The sequence below is a fragment of the Trichomonas vaginalis genome, chromosome V (genome assembly GCF_026262505.1).
Source record: "Trichomonas vaginalis G3 chromosome V, whole genome shotgun sequence".
Classification (NCBI taxonomy): Eukaryota; Parabasalia; order Trichomonadida; family Trichomonadidae; genus Trichomonas; species Trichomonas vaginalis.
Window position 1 is genome coordinate 26,162,907 of NC_067207.1, and position 13,750 is coordinate 26,176,656.

At 29.5% G+C, this 13,750-nt stretch overlaps 3 protein-coding genes across 3 annotated transcripts, besides 2 other annotated features; 1 reads left to right on the forward strand and 2 right to left on the reverse strand.

The window, feature by feature from the left end:
* Nucleotides 1-244: 244 nt before the first annotated feature.
* Nucleotides 245-1,123, reverse strand: TVAGG3_0405150 (proteasome assembly; the record flags this gene model as incomplete). The annotated part of the gene is made up of 1 exon (XM_001303165.2): nt 348-1,085. One exon carries the CDS (start codon nt 1,083-1,085, stop codon nt 348-350), a length of 738 nt encoding a protein of 245 aa, XP_001303166.1.
* A 32-nt stretch (nt 1,124-1,155) lies between these two features.
* Nucleotides 1,156-1,452, forward strand: TVAGG3_0405160 (uncharacterized protein; the record flags this gene model as incomplete). Its single annotated transcript, XM_001303164.1, has 1 exon — nt 1,156-1,452. One exon carries the CDS (start codon nt 1,156-1,158, stop codon nt 1,450-1,452), a length of 297 nt encoding a protein of 98 aa, XP_001303165.1.
* Nucleotides 1,453-1,674: 222 nt separating this feature from the next.
* Nucleotides 1,675-1,712: a mobile genetic element.
* A 1,176-nt stretch (nt 1,713-2,888) lies between these two features.
* Nucleotides 2,889-2,925: a mobile genetic element.
* Nucleotides 2,926-6,517: 3,592 nt separating this feature from the next.
* On the reverse strand, nt 6,518-13,552 carry TVAGG3_0405190 (uncharacterized protein; the record flags this gene model as incomplete). Its single annotated transcript, XM_001303163.1, has 1 exon — nt 6,518-13,552. One exon carries the CDS (start codon nt 13,550-13,552, stop codon nt 6,518-6,520), a length of 7,035 nt encoding a protein of 2,344 aa, XP_001303164.1.
* Nucleotides 13,553-13,750: the final 198 nt, after the last annotated feature.

Sequence of the window (13,750 nt, forward strand, 5' to 3'; positions counted from 1 at the left end):
AATAGGTATAAATACTTTTATCAAAAATTCCGATCATAATGATAGAAATTCTTAAAAGGTCTCGGTAGCTTCTCCGAATACTTAAGTTCAATTCTTGGTGAAACTATGCGGAAATATGTAATATTTAATATACACCGAGCGCTATTGATTAATACATACAAAATATTGCGTAAAAAAATCAAATTTTCATATTTCCTATCTTAAAATCACTTAGTTCAAGATATTATAAACATTTAGGACGTGAATTATTTAATCCATAGTTATTTCTCGTATAATTTTCAAGAAAATAAAATTTATAAAAATAAAAATATATTATTTATGAAAGAACTCAAATAATTATCAAGTATTTATGCAAATGAAGAGATCTGGATTGCTAAATCTACAAATCTCTCAACAGATTTTTCTGTAAGTTTTGCTTTTTGTTCTGAATTAGCTTTGAACAGCGCATAACCATTCGCATCGAAAGTCCATCCACGTTTAGTTGCAAATGCTTGAGCATCTTCTATTGTATTGAAATGTAATAATTTTTTAATTTCATTTATATGTAATTTCTCATATGATTTCTCTATTGAATCCGCATGATTATTTCTAGTGTTATTTAATAGGTCTGAAGCGAATTGTGTAAAGAGATCTGATGGAGGAGCTGCAATAATTGGGAATAAACGAGTGAATGAGTTATCTGCGAGTAAGCGATAAACTTCTGTAACATATGATAAGTATTTGTTGTTTCCTATTAAATCTTTCGCGTGTTGATATTCAATTTGAAATTCGGAGATGTCATTTGTAGCAAGTAAATGAATGAGATTGATAGAGACAAGCAGTGGCATTCTCTCTGAAAGTAGTAAGTCTGGAGAACTAAAGTAGGAGCATCTTAATTGAGTCATTATTCTTGAAAAATCAGATATAGCCCTGGTTTTGATGCATACAATTGCATCATATTCTAAAAGTGTTCTGAAGTTTATCCTTTCAGTCTTATCGAGAGTAGATTCTTGGTTGGTCAAATAAGGTGCGTCAATTAAGGAATTTTTAAGGTCAGCAATAAGGCTGGCTGCTCTCTTAACATCAAAAGATCCTTCTGTTTCCATTAGGGATTTCAGAACTTCGAATTTTTGATGAAAAACATCCATTTTTTGTAGAGATTGTCACTTTTTATCGATGAGCTCCAAGAAAGTCATTGTCAATGAGGAGGTCATCGGAGATTCTGATAGTGAAGTAATTATGGTATCAAGCCAAAGCCCAGTTCCTATTGTTAAAGTGAAAGAAGAGCAAGAAACAAAATCATCAAACGAATTTGAAGACTATGAAAAGGCACTGGGTTTATTTTCAAGTCCTATACTACTTAATGAAACAAAAGATATTAATATCAAAGAATGTCTGGGTAATTATTTATCAAAACAACTTACAAAAAGCAAGAGACCGCCAACTCCTAGATCCAAAGCTAAGAGGAAGTGAGCTATAAATAAGATTCACATAGACTATGAATATTTTCAAAATTAATCTTCAATTTTCTGTCTATTCCTCTATATTGACAAAATAAGTATCGAAAACATCTTCCCAAAAAAGAAGAGGAAAACTAATATATTCCCTTATCATCTATGTCTTAAAAAAAAAATCAAGCCCTTATTTAGAGTTTATTGGGACATAGATGTTATATTAGTGAGAACTTGTCAAGATTGTTGTAAACAGAAATTCATCAAAAGTGACACCTCAGAAAAGCTAAAATATTGAATTTTTGGAACTTTTGATAGAGCACGTTTTTAAATATTAATTAAAGTAAATGTATATTTTGTAAAGATTCTTTTTAATAAAAAATAAAATTTTGAAGAAGAACACAAAATCTTCTGAAAAATAATATCACATAAACTCATATTATTTTCTAATATATAACTATTTTATATAAAAATCAAATTCAATGATCTTAAAAGCGAATGATAAACCTCAAAATTTACGAATATAATGAGTGGGAATATAATGCTTATCTATCATAAAACCATATGAAATATCAATTTTTGCTTTACGCCTAATTTTTGACGACAATTAGCAAAAAATGTTAAATGTTAACACTCAGTCCATTTGAATATGAAAAATAAAATTGACTTTGATTAAATGTTTTTATTTATCATGCAATTCTTCTTGCGACCAAAGATTTGAATAAAAGTTCAAAAAATAAGATAGCTTAAAAAATAATATACGGTAGTGTTTACTAATAGATGAATAGTATATAAATTCTATTAAAATGGATTTGATCCAAAAAAAATATATAAAATTTGATCATAAATAAAATCGTTTTAAATTACTTCTTCATTTAAATTATAACAATTATTTTTGGTTTTATATTTTTTGGATCAAATCCATTTTAATAGAATTTATATACTATTCATCTATTAGTAAACACTACCGTATATTATTTTTTAAGCTATCTTATTTTTTGAACTTTTATTCAAATCTTTGGTCGCAAGAAGAATTGCATGATAAATAAAAACATTTAATCAAAGTCAATTTTATTTTCATATTCAAATGGACTGAGTGTTAACATTTAACATTTTTTGCTAATTGTCGTCAAAAATTAGGCGTAAAGCAAAAATTGATATTTCATATGGTTTTATGATAGATAAGCATTATATTCCCACTCATTATATTCGTAAATTTTGAGGTTTATCATTCGCTTTTAAGATCATTGAATTTGATTTTTATATAAAATAGTTATATATTAGAAAATAATATGAGTTTATGTGATATTATTTTTCAGAAGATTTCATTCTATATGCCTATGAAAAGTACTCTCAAAACTAACTTTTTCCTAATTATAATTAAATCTAGAATATTGTATTATGCTTAGTATTATTTCATTTTTCTCATTCAATTTAGAATTTACAAATGTCAAAAAATTGAGAGCTGTCACTTTTGATGAATTTCTGTTTATTACAAGATTAAGGCTGATACCTTGTTCATAGATAATGAATTTTTCTGAGAACATTTATTGTCAATTGCTTAGCAAAACTCATGCAATGAGTTAAATTTTTCTTCATTTTCAGTTATTTATATAGTATTTATACTTCGTTATTTGCAGTATTTTACTAATAATCCTGAGAAAAAAATTTACAGTCATTTGAAATGATATGACAAATGTAAACTATTGAAAATATTATTTGTATGAAGAGGAAAAAGAAAATCATAGAAAAAGAGCAAGAGAAAAAGATTTTCACTTCTCAGGACCTTCAAAAGACCTTTGGATAAGATTTTATCGTGCTGCATCAATTGACAAATTTGTTAACACAAGTCAAAAAGTTACTGAAAACGAACATGTCTTTGTTGAATGCGTTCTTTTTGAAAACTTTGATGAATCAGGTATTATTCGAATAAATAATCCATATTATGACACAAAAGTTCTTGTTTCAACTTCTTCATTTTTTAATGCCTCTTCTAGATGTGACGGAGGGTGTATATATCTTTCAAAATCAGGATCATTCGTTCAATACAAAATATGTAGTTATGGATGTAAGTTACCATATTTAGAATTTTTCTCAGGAGCTCATTCATATATTGAAGTGACAAATGATGAAAACCACGTGAATTATGTTATTGAATCATCATTTACTCAAAGTACAGGGCGAAATACTATAATGTATCATAAATATGGATCTCAGATTTTTTCATCGATAAATATCACTAATTCAAAATCACAAGGAAATGCAGCTTTTGAAAGTTTAAGACCATATTCCCTTTCAACAACTGATTTTAGTAATTTCTATAATATTACATCAGAGAGACGATGTTGTTTTTTACACGAATATAATACGCATCAATTCGAATTTAGCAATGTTATTAATAACACAGTTTTTCAAAATTATGATCAGATTTTCTGTCCTTTGTCTGGTGCTGAATTGACTATAGAACAATGCTTCTTCAAAGCAAACAAAGCTTCTTATTTATATAGTTTTAGAGTAACAACTACTTATGTTTTTAGATGTCATATTGAATCAGATAATAAATTTACAGATCAAATAAATATTAGATATCCAAAGGAAATGACAGAAATAATTCTTTCTAAATTGCATTCTTCGTTTTTATGCGAAGTTATAAGCAGAAATAAAAAAGATTCAATTATTTTCCCGAATATTTGTATTTCAGGATCCATTCCAGTGTTTTTGAGTAATCGTTGATCTACTAGTTATTAAATAGTTGCATTTTAATCATCCATTTTTGCGTCTATAGGATTGATCATAAAATTCCTTTATTCGTTTGGGGTTTATAAATAAGTATGTCTTGTGAAAACTGGTAATCTTAGCATCTGACATCACATAAAACATTGATCCACTCATTGATTTTGATATATTTATGTGATGAAGCTTGCATGAAAGATTCTTGAAGTTTTAGATCTTAGTGTTGAGTGTGTGATTCGATCATCAACTGGAATTATCTCAGATGAAGCCTTATCATTCAATAGCTATCATATTTTCCTATCTTAGTACAAAGCATTGAATTATTTGCATTCAATGAGTGCAAATCAAATCAATTCCCTTTTATAGTTTAGAACCAATCTTAATGATTGATAAGTTTACCAATGAAAAAATTATGCATAATTCAAACGATTATTATCTGTATAATTAAATACATTCCATTCTTTTCCATAACTCAACCAGTGAAAATTGGAACCATTACACAAAATAAGCTGCTAAAAATCGACTCAATAATCATATGTCATTAACCAGATCCAAATAACTATATTTTGGATTATACGATCGAAGTTCTGCAAGTTTGACAGTTAAAAAATTATGCTCAAACTACTTTGTTAGCATTACATATTGAATAAAGAGAATTTATTAATACTTTTGGATAGGTTAAATTTTTCCCAAATTCACTGCCGACGGTTTGTCTTCTTATATATTCAAAAATTGTAATAAAATAATTTTTGGAAGAAATATTCTAAAGTTCATTTCTATATTCAATCAACTATTTAATTCAATATTTTTCTATTGTCCAAATCTGAAATTTTATGATTTGCAAACCATTGAAAACCATTTTTATTTGAAAAGTGTAATTAAAACTCAGATATAAAGAAAGAACAAAAGAATTACATTTCTCGAGACCTTCTTATGATGTCTGGAATAGATTTTATGATTCATCAACAATTGACACATTTGTTTACTCAAGTCAAAAAGTCATACAAAATGATCATGTCTTTGTTGATAACGTTTGCTTCCGAAACTTTACTGAATCAGGTGTTATTCGGATCTCTTCAACTAATGATACAAAGGTTCTTGTTTCAACTTCTTCTTTTTTTAAATACTCTTCTACAATTCATGGAGGATCTATATATTTTTTATCTTCAGGCTCTTGCGTTCAACATAAAGTCTACAGTTATGAATCCAATACAAATCAATATGGATCTCATTCATATATTCAAGTGACAAATGAAGAAAGTTATAAAAATTTTGTTATTGAGTCGTCATTTTCTCAAAATAATGGATTGCAGTCAGTTTTATGGCATAAATATGGATCTCTTCAATTTTCATCATTAAATATCTCACATTCACAGCTAAATATAAATGCGGCATTTTGTAGTTATGAACCATTTTCTCTCTCCATAACTAATTTTAGTAATTTTAATAATATTTCATCAAATAGACAATGTTGCTTTTTTCATCAGATAAATACACAAAATTTCTCTTACTGTAATGTTGTGGATAATAAGGTTACAGAAACTGGTGGTGGAATTTTTAGTAATATTGGAGCTACGCTTACATTAAATGAATGCTTCTTCAAGAGAAACGATGCTACTAAATTATTTTATATTGGTAGAGCTAATGTAAATGATTGCCATTTTGAGACAGATAATACATTTCCAACAAATGAATATATTCAAAATTCAAAGAACATGGAAGAAATAATTCTTTCTAATTTATACTCCTCATTTTTATGCAGAATTCTTAGCAAAAATAGAAAAGAATCTGTTTTCATTCCAAATACATCTATTTCGAATTTAGTTTCTAGGAAAATTTTTATCCGCCTTAATAAATAATAATTTCGTCAAATTTGCAAGAAATATATGAATCTTTTTAATAAGCTTAAAAATACAAAGTATAAAATCATATGTATTTTTAATGAGCTTCTTTACTTATAATTCGTTGTAAAGATCGTAAACTTTGGAGCGACTAGGGAAGAATGCATAGGCCATCACATAAAACATCCAGCCATCCAATGATTTTGATTGACTTGTCGGTGTGAATAGACATTGATGAAAGCCAAAACTTGTTGGAAAGATTCTTGAAGTTTTGAATCTTAGATGAAATTTGGACTAAAGTCAGATGTGCGTAATTATACCCTTAAAAGCGCTCATTAATAATTTTTAAATATTTGACTTGCATCCGTTCCATTTTGGCATTCAATCAGAATAAATACGCTTGTTTAAAATTGAAATCTTGAATCATTTTGTACATTTATAAGTTATTTTAATATAAAATACAAATAGTTTTAATTACAAAATTTAATAAACAATATTATGACAAAAATAAAATTACAAAGAGATGTCGAGATTTGATTCAACACAATTCTTTGAAACATCTTCAATTGCTCGATCAAGTGATTTTCGAATTTCATTCATATGATCAGGTGTTTCTTCTTCAATACTTTCAACGGTTCTTGGTTTCAAGTTTCTTGAAATATTTTCTTTTGAATCATCTCTTTCGGAAGTCATGTTATAATCACGAGTTAATATATCTGGAACAATAGGTTTAGAAACATCTTCAATAGATTCATCAATCGATTTAGAAAGTTGAGATAAATCATATTTAGGAGCATTAGAATTCCTTGGTTTTGGTGCTAAATTGTTTTCTGATTTTGGAGGTTCAACTGATTTCTTGGATGGTTTTTCTTTTGTTGCTTTATCTTTGTGATGATGAGAATGATGCTTTTCTGTTGATTTATCTTTAAGATTGTGGATCATTTCATTGATGCCTTCTTGTGTTTGGTTGATAGCTGATAACGAACTTGTACAAATAATTTGATCAAACTCGTTTTCGATGAAATCATAAAGTTGTTCAAGAACTTTAGCTCGATCCATTCCTGGTGGTTCGAAACCTGGTCGTGAAACATCACGGAAGAATTTGTCAATAGAATATGCTTGTTTGAGAGGTGATTCTGGAACTTCTGTTCCTGAAGATGCAATGTAATCATCAATTAAATCATTGATTGCTGTGACTTCGCTCTGGATGAATGTTTGTAACAAATCATGTAAAACATGATCAAATGAGACATTTAATTCGGTCAATTTAATTGATTTTGATCTAGGAGATCCTTGTGGAGAAATTGGTTTATTTTCCTTCTTTGGAGGTTTGACTTCATTATGAGGAACCGCAGCGTATGCAATTGATGTCTTGAATGCATTGTCCAAAAGTTTTGAGATGTCTGGAATGACATTGATTTCTTCTTCTTTTGGTTTCAATGCGAAAACAATTGATTTAGAAAGTGATTCATCAAACAACTTAGAATATTCTGGAATGACATCGATTTCCTCTGGTTTTTCTTCGAGTTTGGTTTCGATTAATGATTTACAAACATCATCAAACATCTTTTGACTAATTTCTGTTTCATCAATTTCTGATGATTCAGATGATTCTTCTTTATCTTCAAATTCTTCATTCTCTTCTTCTTCAGGTGTTTCTTCAACAACAGTATCGAGTTCTTTGCATCTTTCAAGTGAATATTGAATAGATTTAGACAAAGTATTGTCAAGAAGTTGACTGATTTCTTTGGAAACATCAAGTGGAGTTTCTTTCTTTTCTTGTTCAGGTTCTCCATTAAAACAAAACTCAATTTCGAATAACTTACAAACTGATTCTTGAACAAATTCTTCAATTGTTTTATCAAAGTCAATTTCAACTTCTGGTTCTTTAACTTCTTCTTTAGCTGGTTTTTCTTCTTTTTCTTCATCGATGATAGAACAGTATTCACGAGAAATGGCTGATTGAACTGATTGCGAAACAACATCTTCGATAGCTTTATCGAATTCGTAATCTGGTTTCTCTTCTTCGGCTTTAGTGTTGTTTTCTTGTGGAATTTCTTCAGGTTTCTTCTCGGAAACAGGTTTTTCTGATTTGTGGTGATGAGTTTTCTCTTTCTTTGGTTTGATTGTGTAATACATATCATACAATGAATCAATTTGTCTATGACATATTTCAGAACTAGTACAAACAACTGTTTCATCAATAGAATTCATGATGAATGGAACAACTTCTTTATTAACACTAAATTCTTCTTTTTCTTCTGGTTTTTCTTCAACTGGCTTTTCTTGATAATCTGGAATTTGATAGAATAATTCGGAGATGGATTCAAAGTTCTTAATAACAGCGTTTTCAGATGATTTCTTGATTTCTTCATCGAAATCTTTGAATAAATCATATCCTTCTGCTTTTTCTTCTTTCTGTTCTGGGATTAGTTCTGAAAGTGAAGAAATAGCTTCAAATGTTGATTTAATAGCGGATTTCTCGACTTCTTCAATAGCATTTTGGAGATCCTTTTCAATATCAATTCCTTTATCTCCTTGCTCTTCTTCTTTGACTTCTTCACTTGGAATAATTTCGATTTCTTTAACTTTTTCTGTAGCGAAATTAACTGATTTAACAAGAGCATCATCAAACAATTTATCGAAGTCATTGTTTGTGAATTCAATCTTCTTTTCTTCAGTGACTTGCTGTTCTTCGCCGAAATCAATGTCTCGAGATCGTTGAACAGATTCAACATTCGGAGCTTCTTCCTCTTCTTCAATTTCTTCTTTAGTTTCGTTTTCGCCAAATTCGATATCAATTTTAAGTGCCTTTTCAATTGATTTAGACAAACAAGAATCAAGCAAACCTACGAAATCATTTGGTTCAAATGAAATTGTTTCTCCTTTAGCTTTAGATTTATCTTCATCTTCAAATGAAGGGAATTCGATTTCAAAGTGTTTTTGAACTGAATTTTGTGATGTTTCTGCAACAACCTTATCAAGACTTTCTTTGATTTCATCAATATTGATTTCTTCTTCTTTATGTGGTGCTTTAGCTTTGGATGATCTTCTACTTGCATGTGTTGACTTTTCTTTCTTGGGTTTGTAATCTAATACATCAATAGAATTGAATATTTCTTCAACTGATCCTGCTGCAATTTGTGTGATAATTTCGTTGAACAAATTGCTGAAATATGTCTTCTTAGGATCAACTAATGGTTGTTGATCTTCTTGTTTAGCAATTGTATCTGGTAATGATCTAGATAATTGTTCAATTGCTTCTTCATTTGTTTCGATGCATTTATTAACAACAGATGAAATAACTGAATCGAAATCTTCTTCGATTTCGAAGTTATTTGGTGGTTGTTGTTCTGATTCAACTCTTTCGAATGGTAATGGCTGTTCCAAACCATCTGATAAAGCACCCAATGCTTTATGATTACGAAGAACAAGTTTAATAACACAAATTGCAACTTGTTTGTCCAAACTCTTTTCAAGTTCTTCCAATGAAATCTTTTCTTCTTCTCTCTGTTCTTCTTTCTCTTCTGGTTTCAATGCAAAAGTAATTGATGTCTTGAATGCTTCGTCCAAATCTCTTGAAATAGGAGAAATATCGATTTCTTCTTCGAATTTCTTGGTTGTGAATTCTTTATAAACATCAGCAAACATGGAATCAATGATTTCGTCATTTTCTTCTTCTTCAGGTTCTTGATCATTAGAAATTTGTTTCAATGCGAAAGTAACAGCATTTTCATGTGCTTCGTCGATCAAATCCTTGAAATCATCTCTGTAGTTTTCTTCTTGTTTCTCTTCAAGTTTACTTAAGATTTCTTTAGAAAGTTGGTCAAACATTCTCTTTGAAATATCATTGGCTTCTTCATCGTATTCTTCTTCATCTTTATCATTTTCTGTTTGTTTGATTGCATATGAAACAGATTCATAAAATGCTTCATCCAAATCATCAGAAATAACTGATAAAATGTCAATTCCTTCGTCAACTCTCAGCTCTGGCAAAACAAAGTGTTCGAAAACATTATTAACAACATCTTCAATTACACCTTCAAGAGGAAGATCTTTCATCATGATGTCTCTCTCTGGAAGAGGTTCATTGAATGTGATATATTTAAGTGATTCAACATCAATATTGAAATTAAGTTGTAATTCATCACTTTCGATGCAATTCTCATTGAAATCTTTAATAGGAATAGAAATCTTAGAAATATTTTCAAGCTTTGATGTGAAATCATTGATGCAAACAAATTTATCCAAAATGTCAAGAGGAATACTGAATGAACATAATAATGTGTCTTGATTAACAATGCAGAATCGATATAGATTTGATAAATTAATATTAAATGGAACAACTGGAAAATCAACTAAATAAGACTTTGATAATTCTTTGATTTCGTTTTGATTTTGAGGGATTTCAATTTTTGTCACATTTTGCAAATTATTATCAAATAATTTCAGTTTTTCAAAGTTGAAATCGAAATCAAATGGAATGTTGATGTTTTCTGGAACAGAAATTGAACAAATATTAATAAGTGATGTGAATAATTTTGTAAAATCAATGTTGATATTTTGGTTACAAAACTGTGGTGAAACAACTTTAGAAATTTGTTCTTCTTCACTTGGAATTTCTTCTCTAATATAAGAATTAAGAGAAGAAATATTTGTTTTCATGACATTTTGTAAATCAAAATTAACATCAATTGCTACATTATTTGGATCTTTTTGTTTCTCATTTAATATTGCCTGTATTAAGTAATCAAGTGATCCTATTGTTTGAAGATTATCTAATGGTTTTTCAATATCAGATTTTTCGAAATTAGAAAAGTCACTTTTTGGTTGAAATTTGACATCATATTTTGTTTCAATTATTTCTGGAGGAGCAAAGTTCTTGATTAACTTATAATAAGGAACTAATAAGAATGGCCAATCAACAGAAAATTCCTTTGATATTAATTTGTCAACACCCATTATATCAAGAGATAAATTATCATTAGATGTCAAATAATAAAAAGCATTCTTTTCATGGTAAATATCATCAAAATCAAAATTAATGTCATAATGAGGAATATCTTCTTTTTGTTTTAATTCTTCGATTTGTTTGATGTTTTCTATTGGTTTGACATCAAACTTAAATGTATCTGAAGAAATGACTTTAAGAATCTCATTTTCTAACCTATTTTCATCAATTTCAACATTCATATCTATTAAATCACCAACTTCTGTCACGTTTTCTATCGGTTCTACTTTAGAAAATTCAAGGAAATCGTAAACCAAATCCAAATCAAGATAATTAGTCACAGCGGATTCAATTGTCTTATCATAAACAATTATTGGCTCTTTTTCTAATCTCAAAATATAATCATTTGTTTCTTTTGTCATTTGTGAAGCTTCTTTTACGTAAATCTCAAGATCAAACTTCTCTCTGACCAAATCTGCCAATTCATTTTCGTCAATTGTTTGTTCGAGATCTTCTGACTTCGAGAAACATGGAATACATTGTAATTTCCTTGAAACAGGAGTATTAAACAATGGAACAATCTGTGTAAAGTCAATATCATCAACAACATCTTCGACATCTTCAACATTATACTCAAAATCAATTTTCCCAAAAGTGTCAAGTAATTTGTCACTTTTTGTAAATTGTAAACTATGAAGATCGAAAACTTTTGAGAGATCGAAAATATCGTTTTTGTCGTATGAATTTAATTGGTCGATTTCTGAAACTTTCCTCAAATTCGACATTAAATTCAATTTTTCCGATTTTTCGACAAAATTGTTTTCGAATTTTTGAGAAGAATAAGCAGCTTCTTCTGCAATTTCTTCTATGAAATCTTCTGATACTTTTGGCTTTTCTACCAACTCCAAACCATCAAAACTCAAAGAGTTTTTATTGACATTTTCTGACAAAACGGTTAACGGTTTTTCATCTGGAAAATTGACGTTGTAAACCAAATAATTTGCGAATTTGAGATTTTGTTCATTTTTGGATGAAATGAAACAAGATTCAGGTGAAATGTCAAATAAATGTGGCATTCTATCGTCGATATATTTGGTCGGATTGAAATCCTTGATTTGGATGATGTCAACGGCATTTTGAGCTGCAGAAGCAACTTTCTTTTCGATGGCGGTTTCTTTGAAAAAGTCCATCAAATCCAATGACTCGAAATGAGACAAATCTGGGACATTTTGGAAGTTTGCAACATCGTAGTTTATGCCTTGCTGCAATTTGAGAGTCATTGGAGGGAAAACAATAGAATTTCGGACCAAATTCTGTTGTTTGTTCAGCCATTTCGTGAAATACACTCTAATTAAGTTGTGTTTTCGCTCTATTCTGTCTGATTGCTCTCTCCAGAAGTCTTGGATAGTCCTTGCAGCGTTGTTTTGGGTTGTTTCTTCATATAATTTCATGAAATTCTCAAAGATTGACTGCAATTGATTGGTTGTGAAGGTTCTTGGGATCTGCTTATCACGCCAATAGTAGAAGCAACTCTTAACAAGCTCTTCTTTTCTTTGATCTGCATACTTATTATCTAATTTTTCTTTTTCAGCGTTGCAGGCTGCAATTGATGAAGCTCTTAAGACTCCTGCAGCAAGTTTAGAGAATTTGTCTGCTAAGTCAAGTCTGTTCTTTGCTTGTTTTAGTGAATTTGAATGAGCGAGTGCAATTGTTTCACGAATTAAGCCTTTCCATAAGCGCTTATTAACAAATCTCGAGTGCTCTGCAATAATTGTGTCCTTCTGCTTCTTGTAAAGATAATCAACAGCCATATTATAGAACATATTCGATAACTTGAGTCTGTTATATTCAGTTGTAAGATCATCAATAAGCTGTTTGTGAGCAATACGATTTGCAAAATCAATCCACTTCTCATTTCTTGTTCTTCTGTTGACAATTTGGTTGAAAACTTCCATTTGAACGAAATGGTTGTAAGCATCGCATAATGACATCCATTTCGTCCTTCTGGCTTGTCTGACAGTGCGACGTTTCTGTAATGCAGCCTTCCAATCTTCGAATGAATTTTTAAGTAATTTTTCATTTGCGTTTTCGTTTGCAGCATCGATGAGTTTGTCGTTTCTATCATTTCTGAGTAAGGCATTAGCAAATTTATTCCATTTTTCAGCACGTTCTTCCCTTCTTTCTTGTTGAATTTCTGGAATTCCAAACTCAATTTGCGTTTTGATATCTTGAATGATTGCTTCTCGTATCATTACTTTCCATTTCATTCTGTATCTCCAGAAATATGTTGCTTTCCGAAGTCTTGATTCAAATATTGTATCATAAGCCCGAGATAATTCAGCAAGACGTCTTGTATTTTGAATATTATACTGTGTAGTTATCATTCTTGCAAATTTTATCCACACTGTGCGAAATAATACTCTGTTACCTGTATCATAAAAGGTATTTGCCGCATTTGTGATGTTGAAGACTTGATACTTAGTTTCGGCAAGGAGTTTGCAAAGGGTATCCTGCTGCCGCTTTTTTCCAGCTTTCCTCGCTGAGGGCAACATTTGACTCCTTTTGTGATCGTTTATTTTTTTATAAATTACATTCATGATAATAAATTCATAATGAGCAAATTGAATATGACGTATGTGTGTTCTAATTAAGCTATTTATTTTAAAATCTTGAAGAAAGTCGCAAATTATCCAATAATAATTTATAATTTGAAAATCCAGGGACAATCAGAATAAAATTTAGTTTCTTTTTCTTTTCATAAATGAATGAACTTAATAAGACATTAAAAAATGATA